Genomic DNA, 17,646 nt, shown 5'->3' with positions numbered 1-17,646 from the left:
GGGACTGTCCCGTATCCGGGATCCGGTATCCGGTATAGTACGCTTAAAAAATTTGCCAAACTATAGCTCTTGTAGCGTTTCCACGTGATGGCTTTTTTAAGCACAAGAGAGTCTAATTTCCGAACACATTAATCTTCCCACAAGATACGTACATGCATATATCATATCTGACTGTGAAGGTGTATTTGCTATCTTAATGGATACTGTGTTATTAAACGATTTGTTTATTTGTCAATTTTACAGCAATTTGACAGCTGTTGAAGTATATAAACTTCTTGTTTCATAATTTGACACACATTCACCAAACCTTTATCATCAGAAAGCAGCAATTTCTCATTGCATAACATTTAATAATGCATGATGCTCGTTAAGGCAAAAAACTGTGAAAAATATTTATTAGCTCAGAATTAGCTGCGGTCACTGATGGTTATCAAACTGAAGTGGATATACTGAATATATTGGATAAATTAAATTGGATCATAAATGAAGTAAAAACAAAAAAGTACAAGATTTAAAAGGCTAAAAATCAGGTTTGGACGAAGTGGCGCAAGTACTTAGGTTTTTTATGGAAACCCAGGAATACACCAAAGTAAACAAGAGGTAATACTAACTTAACCTTGAATAGCATCCAACATAATGAGGGATAAGAATATCAGGATAGAAGCCAAGATCAGGGCTTTTAATATCTATATAACTGACATATTTTTCTACAATAGTAGAACATGAGCTGTCACAAAAATTGCTGCAAAAGTCAGTGACCGTTTTTATTAACCTTTACACATCTAATAATGCCAACACATATAAGCTATCTCAAAAATTACCAAAAAGGAAAATAATCAGACAGAAGAGATGAAAAATTATAGGTAACAAGCTGAGATTGTCAAAAGAAGCACCTGTCAGCAAAGCACTTGGTAGATACTTATGACCACTAATAAAAGCTGTCTGCAACAGCTTCTAAATTGACATGGCAAAAAAATGTTGGCAATGACCTGGAATTAGTAGAAATAATTTTCAAACATCAGCCAACTAGATTAGTAAATATAGAATAGAGCAGTTCGCTAAAATAGAGAACTTCCTGTACTGCAAGGCAGCACATGTTATTTAATCACGACAGTGTAGATGATACCCATGACTAGTTTTGATTTTGACATGAACACCTGTCACTGATGAAACCTTGCATCTTTTCAGACTGAGATTTCTATCACAAATTGCAGCATGCTTTTTAAAAACATTTTGTAACAATTGTTGCAGGAAATATTATTGGTACATAGTAACTATGGGTCGTTATGACTCATCAGATGAAGAATATGAGCGCCGAAAAAAGAAAACATACAGACGTTCTAGGTACAGTATGTAATATTTAAAAAATTGTGGGCGGGCACTGTTTGCTTACTAATTTAGATCACTAGTTTAGATGTTTTTGGCGTTTCGATTTAGGAATTCTACAATTCTGCTGTAGTTGCAAATAGTGCATCGATTGTTTTTAGATCGCGATCAAAAAGCCCAGACAGTCGTACGAGTAGAAAATCAAAGCACAAAAAGCATTCTTCACGTAGCAGGCGACGTCATAGTAGATCTCGAAGTAGAAGTGAGGGTCGATCACTCCGAAAAAAGTCAAGATCATATAGCCGAGATCGTCGTAGATCAAAATCCAGAGGTATGTAGATAGACTACGTACAATTGCATTTGTTTTCATATAATAAAATTGTTCACGAATAGTTAACTATGTCTAGAGAGTTTGCTGTGTAAAACCACGTCAAGAGTTTCTTGCAAATTACTGCTGGTAGTTTGTCGAACTTAACAAAAATAGCCGCATCATTGCATCTTATATCTGGTTGCGCAGAAACGTGGTTTTGTTTATCATTTGATTTATTTATGCCTTTTTCTGAGATATTTGAAAGCAAGATGTTTTTACTTTTAATTATGTGTTAATATCATTTTTTCACTTTGATTCATCAATTTATGAATACTGAAGCTTTATTGCTTTCAGAACTAATTTCATTTCTTCAAACGCACTCCTAGCATTACAGGCAAGTGTTACACCTGAGCAGTTAGAACTATAATTTTACAAAATCAAATTTGTAAATATCTATGAAGCTGTGTAGGTATAGCAAAAGATTATAAACAGCATGTCTAGATGAAATTTTTTAAAAGGAGTGTGTCGCAATTCTAAAAGTTATCGACCGATTGTAATGACCAATTGTTTTGGTATTTTAGGCAAATCTGAGAATTCGTTTAATATTTTGCTGTTTCAAAATGCTGTAAGAATACAAGTTTTACCAGAAATGTTAAAAAACTTTCACCAATTGTCTTGTTAAATGCTTCTAAGTTACTAAAAAATGTTTTTGTATTATTAAGCGCTCAAAACTAAGGTTTATAAGATTGTGCCAGCAGAATCCTCTGTTTGATATCTTTACAAAATGTAGCTAACCATCACCTTGAGTTTTATTATATATGTCATGGATTGTTGCCCAATTGTGAATTCTGTGACTCCAGTTCATGGTTTAAAATACTATAATATAATTTTTTCAATGTTATTATTCAACATTTATCTATTCAGACTGTATGTATGTGCTGTCAATAAGCTAGTATTTGAGGTAGCCAATTATAATACAATACAATAATTTGAATCAACAAATGTGGCATGTTTCTGTTGTATTCTAATGAATTTAACTAGTGGAATTCATGAAACAAAGTTGCTTAGGTGAAACACTCAGCCTTTTTAAGAACACCGCTGCTCTAAAAATCATTTTGTGATGATTGTTAGTGACTGCATGTCAATCGTGCATGCTTAATGGTTTTCCACCATCAGTGACTTTTTATCAGCAGGGTGAATCTGCTACTATAGTATAACAGGGGTTCTTGGGAAGGTTTTGCCTAGAAATTAGTGTGTGAATGGTATACTGCAGGAGAATATTTACATTTGTAAGGCTTGAGTGTTGCATTCTTGCAAAAATGGCAGCATATCATTGTAGATGGTGTATCATCTCTAATGGTCAATGTTTTTGTAACAAATTATATATTATTAATTGTTTGGACCTTTGATATTGTACTCGTGTTTCTTTCATTATGTAGTATTGCGGTAATTCATAAACACATTAGTAACTCTAAAGTTACGGTAGACTAGGCTACCTTCGAACACGGGTAGGTGAAGGAAACTTAGATTTCAATGCACTGGTGCTGCACCTTCTCCATTCTTGTCGTATTCTAAATCCAATAAACTCTAAATACTAGACACATAAGCTGCTAATTTCATGGCAAATAATTCTCCCATTTCAAACGCAATTACTGCAGTGATTCGACATAAATTACTAGCTACAAATGACTTCAATATTGTGTATCATATTTATTGTGCCTTGGATCACGTTCTGATTTGGCTGCTAAGTTAACCCTAGTACTAAGCAACCAAGCGGTTACTGCTAGAGCTGGTCGAACTAGTTTATCTTCTTCTGTTCTGGCAACAGGTACAATAATGCAGATGGTTTCATCCAACACCCTTCCTTGACAGTACATAATCGGTGCACTAGGACACAGGATGGATGGCAAACAAGCGAAAATTCTTGCTATAACTCACATCATCAGAGTGTGCTGTAGTTTTTACTCACCTATAATTAGCCCTGAATTCACATCCTGTATAGCAATAACAATCAGGCTACATAAGAGCGGGTAGAGAGAAACTGTGTTTGTTGGTATCTACATAGCAGATAAGGATCATTGTGAATGTAGTCAATTTGTCATGCAACTAGCCAGTAAAAGGTTTTGCTTTGTGTACTGCAGATGAGATTTTCTGGATATCAGTACAAACAAGGTGGCAAAGTAGTAATTATTCGGCTGTGTAAAGAAGAACCGGTTATGTCATCGGTAATATTTCTACTGGCCTTTTAATAAAAATTCAAGGCGTTAACTGGCCTCCAGACGAATTTGTGTTAGCAGGAGAGGACAGACAGTAGAGGTCTGAAATAGTTTTGAAAAATTTAAAACCTGTCTGTTTTGCAACCTTGGTCAATCCTCGATAGTAGCTGCAACCATAGAGTAGCAGCTGACTTATTCGGAGCGCTGTTGGCGGCAGCAAGAAATCACCACTTTCTTTAATTGAAGGACCCATAGTGCTTCCAGATGCTGCAACAACAATGATGGCCTGTAGACTTGACAATTGAGGTTTACCGACTTTGGTCTGCCACAAGTTTTATGGACCATTTAGGGAGGATTTAATTTGAGTCTATTTTCTCCAAATTGCCTGGTGGAAATCACTCAAATCGCCTTTATCACTCAGACTGATAGTATTGTAAATTGATCAACAGGCCTGTAGAAGACACTCTGTGGTTTGTCTGTTGACCATCTATCAAGCGAAGTAGAACCACTTTTATAGAACCCTAACATGATAAGAACAATACATGTCTGTAGAAAATGTACACCAATGAGTCTAGTGGCCATTAACACCTTGAATGCTCTGTGTCAAAAACAAAGGCTAGTGGAATCGTGCTCAACACAATTGTTATAGATTTGCAAGAATCAGTAACGAAACTGTAATGATTGATGAACCAATAAAATCTATCATCTTAAACCATCATCTTGGGAGTTGTATTGGTACTGCTAGTTCATGCCGTTGCATCTGTTAGGAGAGGCCAAGCCTATATATTAGTCAACTTATCAGCGATCCAATGATATCATCCCGAAAAAAACATTCTATTTCAACGCGTTTACGGTAATCTTAAAGCCTTTGATGTACATGTATAACGTCAGAGCTTCACTTACATTGTTATATCTCAGTTGATGATAGTGTGTTAGTCATACCACTAATTTAGTGGTTCTAGTCTTGTAGAGAGGAATCTATCTTCACACTGAGAGCATTCTGTCATAGGATTATGTTGAAATGAAGCCAATGTCTTTATGCATTCCTTTTATTGTTACATAAGCACATACATTGTATGTACATGTAAGTTAGAAGAACTATTTACCCAACTAGTTTAGAAACATTTCATCTTTTTAATTGAAACTTGACAACTTTTGGTTTTTAATTCACCAGACAATACCATTTCATGGATTTCCTTAGTTTGTTATGAATATTTTTATTTAAAGTTATTAAAGTTTGTTAGAATTAGCTCGGTACTCTGCATCGTGAAAGAAGAATGAGGCTACAATTCAAGACAGTAGCTCAAAATTTCTTCAAAGTGAATAAATTTTACGTATTGTTTTCAATACTAATCTTTCTTTTCGTTCTCATCATATATGTTATTTAGGTCTAACCGAAGTACAAAGCTGAAAGTTTGGAAAAAACCCTTTATAGTTATCATGTGTAATCTAATCCAAAAGAACGCGATCCTTGTAGTGAGTAGCATTCAACCGCTACAAATTATTTTTACAAAATACAAAATTACAAAATAATTTTTTTCATTTTTACAAATTGCTTTATTTGCAAATGCTTTTAGCAGCAAGGTCTGATCTAATAATATAAAATGAAGGAGCCATCACAGAGCATAGTGTTATTTTTTAAAGAAGCTGTATTCTTATGTTTGAAGTAGACGCTTCGATCTACCTTTGATTTTTCATCTGTAGGTAGGTATAGGTCGAGGGAGCGATCATACGACTATCGCCACTCAAGAAGCAGAAGCCACTCTGGACACAAACGACGGCGGTCTCGGTCTGACAGCCGCAGTCGGAGAAGGTATTCACCCGATCACTCCTCTACTGCTTCTAGGGATCACAGGTTTGTTTAACCACCTCTATGATTTTGAATTGTTCATGTGAATTCTTCTTTTTATGCCATAACTCACATGTTTGTATAATTTTTATTTTGCTAAAGATCTTATAGATTCTGTCTACCAATTTTCTTCAAGCCGTTCACTCGTTTTTATCAACAACCAAACGGTAGTTCTACTAGCTGTAGGAATTCTCCAAACGCTGATCAGATATTATCATTATGTTTTTAATCAACTGCATCCTACAAACGCATGTCTTATTTTGCTATGTTTAATATACAGCATGAGCTTTCGTTAAACTGAAATTCTGATTCAGGTATTCTTATTCTGATAAACAATGAAAATGCTGAAATAATCTAAATATAGCCAAAATTACTCTCAACATATTTATTGCAGTTCTTCACGATCTGTTACTGAGGGAATATCTAAAAGCTTTGCTGACATGGTGAGTTTTTATTATACACCAAATTTATTGAAATCAGGAATGTAATCTATAGCAGACATATAAGCATAGTTGGTGGTACATATACAGTGTATGTACACCAGCATTTAAAATATAACCAATATTTGCTATTATGGGATAAAAACAAACGACGTGTTTTTGTTTGCTTGAAACTATTGTTGACTATCTGGTAACCAGCTGGCCACTAGCTAGCGACTAGCTGGCAAATATCTGACATGGCTGGAAATTATCACATTACTGTCTTTGATTATCATTAGTTATGGATTTCCAATCCATGAAACATTCTCATACCAACAGCTTAGATGAAAATTGTATTTGACTAAATACACGAACATGAGTAAGTACAGTGTAGACATGAACATGAGTAATTAGTGTGTGTACATGAACATGAGTAAGTAGTGTGTGTACATGAACATGAGTAAGTGCAGTGTGTACTTGAACATGAGTAAGTAGAGTGTGTACATGAACATGAGTAAGTAGAGTGTGTACATGAACATGAGTAAGTAGAGTGTGTACATGAACATGAGTAAGTAGTGTGTGTACATGAACATGAGTAAGTAGTGTGTGTACATGAACATGAGTAAGTACAGTGTGTACTTGAACATGAGTAAGTAGAGTGTGTACATGAACATGAGTGAGTAGAGTGTGTACATGAACATGAGTAAGTACAGTGTGTACATGAACATGAGTAAGTACAGTGTGTACATGAACATGAGTAACTAAAGTGTGTACATGAACATGAGTAAGTAGAGTGTGTACATGAACGTGAGTAAGTACAGTGTGTACATGAACATGAGTAAGTACAGTGTGTACATGAACATGAGTAACTAAAGTGTGTACATGAACATGAGTGAGTAGAGTGTGTACATGATCATGAGTAAGTACAGTGTGTACATGAACATGAGTGAGTAGAGTGTGTACATGAACATGAGTAAGTACAGTGTGTACATGAACATGAGTGAGTAGAGTGTGTACATGAACATGAGTAAGTACAGTGTGTACATGAACATGAGTGAGTAGAGTTTGTACATGAACATGAGTAAGTACAGTGTGTACATGAACATGAGTGAGTAGAGTGTGTACATGAACATGAGTAAGTAGTGTGTGTACATGAACATGAGTAAGTAGAGTGAGACACTAGCATAAGTAAGAGGGGTGAACGAATTCAAGCGTTCGTTGATTGAACATGTTAGTTTGACATCTTTAACAACTTTTCCTGTAGACTCCATCAGAGCAGAATCAAGCAAGGATGCAGCTGGCTATTGAAAAAGCTAGTGAGTTAGTTTGTATTCTGTCAAAGGAACGAGGGAAAGGAGTGGCAGAAAGGAATGAGAAATGGTATAAGGATGGGATCGGGGAAGATAATGGAATATGGAAAAGATGATGTTATATAGGAGAAAGTATGGGATGTGGGGTGTGATTACTGGGGTATGATCCCAATTCCTGGAGATAAAACCATTATATTGTACACCGTGTTATTTTACGTACTTATCATATGGTATACACAGAGTTGTCCTCTCTTGTTTGAAACAAGTACAACTTCAACTCACAGTTACACAAAGATGAGAAAAATGTTTTAGCCTTATACATGTACATGTAATTAAGTTTAATTAAATAATATTTCTCTTGGATATTTGCAAGCGCTACCTATGTTTAATAGTTACAGCTTCAATATAAAGATACTAGGTACTGGGAGAATCATGTATGCTGTGTGTTCAGATTATATCATCATATCATCATATAGGCTGTTTGCGCTGGTCATATCATCATATATGCTGTGTTTTAGTTATATCATCATATATGCTGTGTGTTCAGATTATATCATCATATAGGCTGTGTGTTCTGATCATATCATCATATATGCTGTGTGTGCTGATCATATCACCATACATGCTGTGTGGTCTGATATGATACTCTGTGCATTGCTGCTCGGCCTTTATCTACCATTATTTGTATTCAAACTCAACCTATATATGTAGCTCTATGGATTTCTACCTTGTGATGATATTATCTGCGGTTCATCCAGTTTAGATTGTTTTCTTGCCAGCGTGTTTAACTATATGGGTCGCAACAACGTATATCGCTTCATGAGTTGTTATACAGCCAATAGATGTATATGCAGCTCTGTTGACTTCTACTCATCTAGTATATATTACTCAATGGATTGTTGTTTAATCTGTATGTATAACTCTATAGATTATGATTCAGCTTGTGTATGTCACTCTATGTTTTTCTGTTTAACTTAATTGTATAGCTATATGTATCGCTAGTCCGTTGATACAATGGAGAGGTAAATATTGTGTAACTATGAATAACTGCTCATCCAGCATAAAATTACATACTCTGTTGTATGCACAGAGTTGGTTACCATATAATATTCTAGAAAACTACCGCTACTGTAAAGGGGTAATGGCATGAAGATTTGCAGGAACCCTGTCTATAACTATACTAAATGCTTTGGAGTCATCGTATGAAGCTCCGTTAAATCTCTGGAGATTAAATAACATTTAAGAATGTTGCAGAGGCTGCCGATGAGGCTATCAGACAGAGGCACGGTGTATTCGATGACGAACCTGCTGACACTAAGAAGCGACAGCAAGCTCTTAAGAGCATCGAGTCTGAGGGCTTCACTCAGCAAACATTCTCTTCATCTCGCTATACCTCAGACCAGAGCAAGGTATTATTAGCTACTTGCACGTAGAATAGGAGTTGCGCCGCCTTACAGAGGTGTTTGTGTTACTCTATTTCGTGGCTAAAGAGAAGAAAAAGCTCTCAGACTTGACTAGTACCCAGGCAGTTCTGTGCGCCTTGAGAGATCGGCATGTGTAGTAGCTATCTGCATAATCGTTCTTAAATGTAGAAAGGTGATCGAGTGGTGTAGTTAGTAGCGTGCTTGGCTGGAAACTGAGTACCTGGGGTTGATTCCCATGCGGTGCAATTTTTTTCTTAATGCTCTTAGCGTGGCTACAGACAGACATGGATCCTATTATAGTAAAGATCAACAAGCAGACCCTGTAAAAATGAGTTTTAGGGCTCATACATCTGTTTGTGATTACTTCGATTGTGGTATTAGGCACAAATCTTATGCTTGCTGATAACACAACTAAACATATGCTAGCGAGAAGTTAGCTTTGGGAATTTTAATACAAAACATTTTTAAAACTGTGTTTAATAGTTTTTTTTGTAAAGGCAGTACCGTATTCTTGTCAACTCCTTTGCTGTATGACGCGTATTTAATGTCGATTTGCAACAGGGTTGTAGCTGGTTCAGTAATGACTCAGTCTAAAAAGTGTCACTAGTTGAACTTATAGATGAGGACAAGCATTTCAGTTTGATGGGTTGGATGTACTTGAGTGCGCATCTTTGTTTGTGTCATGATCATAACAATAGCTAGGGTACTAGATAGAGATGCCCCGATTCTAATTTCACCAGCCGATTCAGATACCGATTCGATATACCGATTCTCATTGAAAAAATAATCCGATTCAGATACCGATTCAGATCTTTTGGGTTGCATAGATAATTGTTAATTTTATTATGTAAATATAATGCAAAGAAAATATAAATATTGATGTATTATTTGTTTGTATTTATGAAAAAAAGACATACATGTATATACATTCACATACTGCCATACCGTGCATCTAGTAACAAAACAGTCCATGGTTCTTGAAATCTGTTATTAATAATGGTAATTACTGTTAGTGGTATAGCTTTATCTGTGATAATGAAGTCTTTCTTCTCCTGCTGAACGAACTGAGCTGCGCCTGTACTGTTTAGAGCAAATAAATGTTTCGTTTAATTACCTTTAGTGATTCAATTATCTCAGAGAGACGGCTTTATCTTCTATCACTATCGATGTAGCCAGTAGTACTGAAGAAGGACTCACTTGCCACAGATGATGGAGGACAGGCTAAATACCGATAAGCCACTGAGGTTATTTTATGCGATACAAACGATACATCATATAGTCAGGATCAAGAGAGCGATAGATAACTTTATGCATCGCCTGCTCAAATTACTTTCGTAATGCTAGTAAATAGAAACATTACACCGCATTCTTGTTTCTCATGATTGTTCTTTTGTTCGTGATTGGCTGCAGTAAACCATATCGCTGTAATTGGGAAATACCGCACTTTGTGATTACGTCCTGACTAAAGCCAAAATATTCCTCAGCTGTGTGGATGTTTATTAGGCTATAGACATGAAATAGATTGTGTGACAGGCTCGGAATTCATTAGGTAAAAAGAAGGAACTTGCAGCTGATGATTTTTTATTAGTGTAGCAGGCTAAAATACGGTTTTCTGCTAAATAGTTGACCTGTAAAAAGTATCTGAAGTTTTCAATTTTTTAAGAAAATATTGGCCGATACCAATTCAGATACTTAATACCCATATCGGCACCGATACCGATTCCGATATTAGAATCGGGTCAACTCTAGTACTAGACTTCTCATCTACCATGGTCTATGTGCAAATAAGTTTGGGAGTTGCACTTCAAACTCAATAAATAAATGGATTGGTCTCAATCTCAAATAATATTTGTTATTTAAACATGGTGGAAGATCATAGGCTGCTCTTTGCCGTTAAATGTAATATTTCTAAATCATGTGTAAATTAATATAATTAATAATTCATTTTAGGCAACGCCTACTTTCATAAAAAATTGCACTTGTTACTAGTTAGGAGGTATGTCTGGACACCCAATAACTTTTTACAGTTAGTGTTCATTAAGTTTTACTGCCTTATCATCCAACCAGTTTATTTTTAATAGATATTTATGATGATGTAATGTATTATTAACCATCTGTGTCAAGTGGGAATTGTATATACGCCACGACTTTCGTCCGATATCACTGAACTCTGAAATCATTATTCCCACTGGCAATGCTCAATATTCAAGGCAGTATCGCTTGCTGTCGTCAGTTGATTTAGAGTTCTGGGACCTCTTTTGTTTTACTATGATGACATGGGTTACCATCGTGTGCTTCTTTGTCTGCTCTAGTAAACAGAGTTTAAGGCTGTGAAAATGCCCATCGCTTAGTTATTCTTATGATATTGTTATGTTCATAACCCTCTGTAGTTGTCTAGCTATTTGCCCTCTGTCATAGTGGTGTACGTATTTGGTGGCGATGTACTTAATCTACATAATGGATTTTCTAGAAAAAAGACTCAGAATTTGTATTTGGAACTTCTCTTGACTATGTAAAGTCTACTAGCTCTGGATCTGGTCCTGATTCTGATTCTCTGATGCACAGTAGGGTAGGTCCTGTTTTCACTCATTTTCTCCTTGGTGTAATTGTCTATCCAATAGAACTTCATTGTCACAGAACTAGAACTACCTGTCATCATGTTATGGCGCACAAAGTGTGCAAGCATCTTTGTTGGCTTAAATTTAATTATTTAATAAACAAATAATTTTATTGATTTGCAATAATAAAATAAATAATTGTATTGATTTGCAATAATAAAATGAACTTACCCACAGAGATCATCTTATTATTAGGATTGTCAGATTCGCTTCTAGCATTTGTTTGATGTTTATATACACTAAGCAATGCTGGGGATACAGCAAATGTAAGTTTAGCCAACTTTTATAAATGCATTTCTTACCATTTTCTAAAACTACACTTCCTTCCTATTAAATATTATACATGAATGTCTTTCATCTTTTGTTTGTGCATTCACAAAGCAACTTATTAGGATTTATTTCAGTGTTAATTATCAAAGTTTCAGTTTACATTATCTAAAATGTTTCTAGTAATTTTAAAAGGTTTACAATTATTTTTAGTTCTTTGAAGATGAGGTTGAAAGGAAAGAGAAATGGTTTGATAAGCTCAGGGATATCCGTCATCAGTTGTTAACCAATAGATGAGTTGCTTACCTGATATGGAGTTGTCTACACAATATGGAGTTATCTCGTGTAACAAGGCAATCATCAAACTGTTTTAATAGGTATTTGCCTTGTTATAAGGCCATAGTACTGATATAGAATGAACCATGCCATAGTTCAAGTTGTTATTGAGTTTGAGGAGACTTTTCATTGTCCAGAAAATGATGCTTTTAGGTTTTTGTTAGAATGATTATGAGTATCTCACTATCTACTGAGATGCACGCTCTGCGTTGTTGAACTTATCGGATTTATGTTTTTTACCTTCGTTTATATAAAAGCTTTACTCAATCTCATGTTTCTTGTTTGTCTATATAAACACTGGTATCACGCGGCACAATGTGATTTATGGGATCGAGAGAAATCCATACCATGTTTATATATAACTCCGGAATGGATCGCATTGCATGCATTACAGGAAGTTTGCTACAAAATTAGAATATAGTGTCAATCGAATACACAAGGTACATAGGAAATGAGCAATGCATTGTAGGTACTGTGTTACAGTACGACATAAGCACGTTGTTGTAGGGTTTAAATGAGTCTCAGTTAGTCTTCAGCTTCTCTTTCTCTATCTTTGTCTTTCTTTTTCTTCTTCTTTTTCTCCTTTCTTGCTTCCTGTCAGTAGAATACAGTGTTTATGGCATTTCTAAGGGGGAAAACTAGGTTCAATGGGTATTACACAAATTTATATTTTTCTTTGCACTGTTTTTTTCGCAAAGTTCAGTTTCAAGTTTTTGCGCCCTTCCAAGAATGCCTTTATATGAATGCCTTCATGTTTAAACTGAATTCTTTGCAGCTTTTTTTGTAAAACTAGCTGGGTTAATTATCATATTTTACGATATTCCGTTAGTTTATGTATTTACCTCGTTATCGTCATCATCATTATCCTCCTTCTTCTTGTCCTACAGAATAGTTTTAAAAGTGAGTAAAGTATAGGGTATATCTGTGTACAGGTAAGAGAAGCACAAAGTGTATAAAAATGATAAGACTTGTAGGCTTTTACGAATAAAATGAAAATGGTGAGTGCGTGTCTACACAGGATACATGCTATAGCCATCTATTTCAAGCTAGTCATTTGCCACATACGAGCATGAAGTGTGGTGTATAATGCCACTCAGTCACTAGGGGTTCACAACTACAGTACACTGCGTCAGAATGAGGTAAAATGGTAAAACACATTTCTGTAAAATGCTATTTAATTAAGTCAACTAGTGGTACTGTTTGAGCTTTCAAATTGTTTGCTGAGATTTGTATCTGTTTTTGGTTAAAACACAGCAAACATATCCGGTATAGAAAGGCCGGAAAAGACGCTGCTCCTTTTGTGCCTTGCTATTGATTTTTTACTTTAATTCTCAAGAGGTTCGAGGCTCTAATGTTTTTCCTACACATGGTTAAATTGAATCCTCAGTATTAATTCTGTCACAATTTTGTCGTTCCATTATAAGCTATATATTAGGATGTTACTTTAAAAATGAACAGGGTGTCTTACAGGCAATTATAAAAATTAGACATCTAACATTACCCTGTAATATCTTCTCGAGCAACTGTTTATTACTATGATATTACAGTAGTAAATACTATGTTAAACTGAGTTATAATGTACGATTATCGCTTGTCTTTTAAAAACATCCGTATTTCAGCTAGTTAGCAAATGAGTATACCATTTTAATCAGAAAAAAGCTTTTCATGTAATAAGCATAGTAACCCCAAATATGTAATTCCTTCATAATGGTTATGGTTGAGGCAAGTCAAATACGCTAGCAACGCAAGATCCAGTGAAGTTACTTTAAAGAGATAAACTTGGCTAATCACAGCACAAGCTTGACAGAATATATTGTTTAATTAGACAAACTTCATGCTGTCACATCATCAGTTTTTTCACTTTCAGTACATTGTGATAAAAAAATATTGTTTGCAGCTAGCAGCTGAGTTTTTAATTATAGTGAAATTGATGAACTCTACAGATTCCTGATGAGCGAGTCTTCACATATTAATCTCGGCAAGGCAGACCACCTCTTTGCAAGTTTGTTATGTAAATAGTTGTAATGAAGCAAATGAAATGAATCGCATGTGTTATATAATACAGGTCATGACATCAATGTTGTCCATCTAGAAATAGTCGAAAATGTAAAATCTCATGTTTATTACGAATTATAATAATTATGATAATATATTACTTTGCTCTTTTTCTTCTTTTCTTTTTTAGATTTTTCGATTGGTTCAGAAGTAGAGCCAGGCTCATCAAGTGAAGACAACTCTTTGTTGGTCATTGCACTTTTCTCGCGTCGGTTTTTCAACTTTTCCATCATCTTAGCTTCATATGCTGACTTTTCTCGTTCAATCCTAACGACAAACATAAAAGCATTAGATTATTCATAACATTACTAGTTGAAAGGCCTACAAGTTCTAACTTGGTCAATGCTCCGAGTTCAACGAAGACATTGGCCCTGCTATATCACTAGCTCATTGAGGTGAACTAAGCAAAGAGCAAATCTATTAATATTCCAAGCAATCGAAGTCTTTTACATCTGTTGTTTCAGCTGGTATTATTTTTATAAGCAATAGGTTTAATATCGTTGAGTACGGTGGTCAGTCACCTGAAAACCCTTTACTAAAGCAAGTGTAGACAAAATACATCAAAGCTAACTGGAATGCAGCGAGGGCTCTATTATTGCTCAAAAGATCGAAATTTTCAGAAAACTTTTACATGATTAATAACATGAAAATGAAAAAAATATTTACATGTAAGTAACATAAAAAATGTAAACAATATTTTTGGCTCAAACATTTTTAAGAATATTTAAATTATATAATTATTCATCGCTGTTATCTCCTATTTTACTGGTTTTACTTTTAGCAGTTTTCTTTGCTGCATCTTTATATGTTCAGAGCTGCAGCAGAACAAAGAAAGGCCATCTGAATAAGGCCTCAGAATTTTCACTTGAAGTTCCAGCAAAACATTAAAATTAGTATAACGAAGGAATGACGCAACTAGTAATAATATTTAAAATTCTACCTTCAATTGCAATTATTTTCGTATACTTACGCTTCTTCCGCCCATGCTTGCTGCTTTAGTAGTTTACTGGCTTCGGCCACATGCGGATTTTTTCTTGCAGCTAATTTACGCTTCATAGCTTCTTCAAATTGATTTTTCTGTTCGACATCAGTAGATTGTCGAGTAATGAACTCTTGCATAAGATCATTAGTCTCCTGCAACACATGCAATGACCTCTACACATCTTTAGATATCTATCGATCACATGTCACACAAATTGTAACAAAATAGTGTGTATGTCCTGTCATTGCGCTCATAACACTAAAGTTTTCTTAATAGATCCAGTGTGAAATGCTTATTTATATGCGTTTCTACTTTTTCATTATCTTTACTACAACTATTCAATCCATTCAATTTATTACCTTCTCAATAGCTGACTGCTCTCTGACCGCGAGTAATGGAGCTGAGAGTTCCCGATTCGGTTGCAGCTCCTTCCTTTTCCGTTCCAGAACATCTTCTTCGCTCTTTCTTCTTTCCATCTTCTCCAATTTTTCTAGTCGTCTCTGCTCTTTTTCTTCACGTTTCCGAGCTCTCTCTTCCTCTTTTTTCTTTTGTTTGTCTTCCACAACCTCACTTATAATCTCATCAGGTGCCTCACTCACTTCTGCTAGCTTGTCTCTCGATTTCTTTTTGTCTTTTCGCTTCTTTTCTTTTTCTACAGTTTCTTCTTCGGCGTTCTGACTGTCTACATTTTGGGGTCGTTTCTCTTTTTCCTTTCGTTTCTTTTCTTTTGGTACAGTTTCTTCTTCGGCGATTTGACTGTCCACACTTTGGGGTCGTTTCTCCTTTTCCTTTTGTTTTACTTCATCCTTTAGCATGCTTGCCTCACTCTCTGTGCTTTTTTCTTTGTGTTTCTTTGTTTTTTCTAGTTTTTCTTCTTCATCTTCCAGTGTGCTCTTTTCCTTGCGTTTCTTCTTTTTCTCTGATTTTGTTTCTCCATCTCCCATGCTGCTTTTCTCTTTATGCTTCTTCTCTTTTGGTGGAGTTTCATCGAGCTCCATTATTGTTTCATTGGAGTCTTCGGCATTGTTTCGCTTGCGATCTTTCTTTTTTTCTTTGGCTTTCGTCGACACGCTGACTTCACTCTCGTCATCTTCATTTGAACGTCTCTCTTTTTTGTCCCGCTTTTCCTTTTTGTCCTTTTTCTTTTTAGATTTATCTAGGATTATTTCATTTTCTAGGTCATATATGTCAGTGTTCTGAGATTCTATTTTGGCTGAAAAAGCGTCCGATCGACTACTCATGCTGCTCTTATTTCTTTCCTTCTGTTTGCTTTTCTTCTTTGCTTTTTTATTTGACTGTTCATCTTCGAATGACAAGATTCCCAATCCAGAAACATCACCGTTATTTCTTCTCTTAAGATATTCGTCGACAGCATTCATTTCATGCAGGTTATCTTCCCATTCATCAGGATTTCCATAGATTCGTTTAGATGCTGAAGGAGAAAGTAAATGAGTTACTAGTTGGAAGAATGTTTAGCTCTTTCTACAACTATGAAGTTTCTGAACTGTATAGCTCTTGTTAGATACTAAGAACCTAGACAAAATGCTACTAGTTTAAAGGATAATTAGTAGGAGTTGTCTCTGATTACAAAGTTTTTGTAACTAGTGATTGACTATCCAATAAAGTAATTTCTTGTACTAGTCTATCACAGGTAACATACTTTTCAGCCATATTGAACTTGTCATGTGGTAAATGTATGCAACGAGTTAACCAAATAATACCAAAACTTATTATCGTTGTTCGAATGTCACGAATGACATCACGTCATTTTAAATTTTGAGGTGTGATGAATAGCGCTCACTGACCTAGAAGATCTGAGGTATCTCGGAGTACTTCCTGTTCTCTCTCAATCTCTTTGTGTGTGTCTCTCAACTCATTTCGACTTTCCTTTATAAAGTTGAGCATAAACGTGCTCTCTCGCTGGTGCAGGGCATCAACTGACCGGAGAAAGCTTTCCTAAACAAAATAAATTAAATTCATTTTGTTTTGACCTTAATACTCCAAAAATACCAAATACAAAAATCAAAATATAAAATATGTTAAATTATAAACTTCATACCAGATGTCGTCCGTGTACAGGTTTTTCTTGACTGTATTTGTTGCACCATGTTGCGACAAAACTGTGAGTCATGGCACTAGCCAGTTGAGAATTTCACTTTATCAACTTATTTTATCGGGTTCAAGTTGTTGTGTGTTAGAAAAAAATGTTAGGTGGATGAAATAAGTCCCAAAGTATATGAATGTATTAGTTGTAGTTCAATGAATGTCATTCCGAAGCTTTTTAACAACCATTCACAGTTTAACTCAATAATGAAGTGACTCGAACGAGGGCCTGGTTGAGAGCTCTACCTTATCTAATGCAATATTTGCACGCAAGTGATATTACAGTTTACAAGACTTAGTGATGTACATTTTTTACCTGCAGAGCTGGAGATAGCAAAAGTATTCTTTCCCTAATTTCGCCGTTCTCCCACACAGTAGTCATGATTGCTGTATGATACCCTCACTTCTGGACGACATTAAAATACTAATAT

General features: G+C 35.3%; 2 protein-coding genes across 2 annotated transcripts; one reads left to right on the top strand and one right to left on the bottom strand.

Annotated features, from left to right (window-relative positions):
• Positions 1-68: 68 nt before the first annotated feature.
• On the top strand, positions 69-12,345 carry LOC137406990 (serine/Arginine-related protein 53-like). Its single transcript, XM_068093594.1, has 9 exons — positions 69-179; positions 1,252-1,344; positions 1,488-1,657; positions 5,557-5,707; positions 6,096-6,144; positions 7,385-7,436; positions 8,685-8,839; positions 11,325-11,423; positions 11,953-12,345. Exons 2-9 carry the CDS (start codon positions 1,277-1,279, stop codon positions 12,034-12,036), a joined length of 828 nt encoding a protein of 275 aa, XP_067949695.1. The 5' UTR covers positions 69-179; positions 1,252-1,276; the 3' UTR covers positions 12,037-12,345.
• Positions 12,346-12,475: 130 nt separating this feature from the next.
• LOC137408247 (DNA ligase 1-like) lies at positions 12,476-17,646 on the bottom strand. Its single transcript, XM_068094683.1, has 7 exons — positions 17,532-17,646; positions 16,918-17,068; positions 15,472-16,544; positions 15,101-15,264; positions 14,232-14,397; positions 12,918-12,956; positions 12,476-12,669 (listed from the first exon to the last, which is right to left on the bottom strand). Exons 1-7 carry the CDS (start codon positions 17,595-17,597, stop codon positions 12,601-12,603), a joined length of 1,728 nt encoding a protein of 575 aa, XP_067950784.1. The 5' UTR covers positions 17,598-17,646; the 3' UTR covers positions 12,476-12,600.

Source organism: Watersipora subatra, chromosome 1 (assembly GCF_963576615.1).
Source record: "Watersipora subatra chromosome 1, tzWatSuba1.1, whole genome shotgun sequence".
Classification (NCBI taxonomy): Eukaryota; Metazoa; Bryozoa; class Gymnolaemata; order Cheilostomatida; family Watersiporidae; genus Watersipora; species Watersipora subatra.
This window is presented reverse-complemented; position numbering and strand designations above follow the sequence as displayed.

Excerpts from the sequence above, each read along its gene's own strand:
- LOC137406990 (XM_068093594.1), top strand. The coding sequence starts at position 1,277 with ATGGGTCGTTATGACTCATCAGATGAAGAATATGAGCGCCGAAAAAAG. Across the intron at positions 5,708-6,095 it reads ACTGCTTCTAGGGATCACAG|TTCTTCACGATCTGTTACTG; the intron begins GTTTGTTTAACC and ends TATTTATTGCAG. Across the intron at positions 6,145-7,384 it reads CTAAAAGCTTTGCTGACATG|ACTCCATCAGAGCAGAATCA; the intron begins GTGAGTTTTTAT and ends CTTTTCCTGTAG.
- LOC137408247 (XM_068094683.1), bottom strand. The coding sequence starts at position 17,597 with ATGACTACTGTGTGGGAGAACGGCGAAATTAGGGAAAGAATACTTTTG. Across the intron at positions 15,265-15,471 it reads AGCAGTCAGCTATTGAGAAG|GAGACTAATGATCTTATGCA; the intron begins GTAATAAATTGA and ends CATGTGTTGCAG. Across the intron at positions 14,398-15,100 it reads CAAGCATGGGCGGAAGAAGC|GATTGAACGAGAAAAGTCAG; the intron begins GTAAGTATACGA and ends GTTTGTCGTTAG.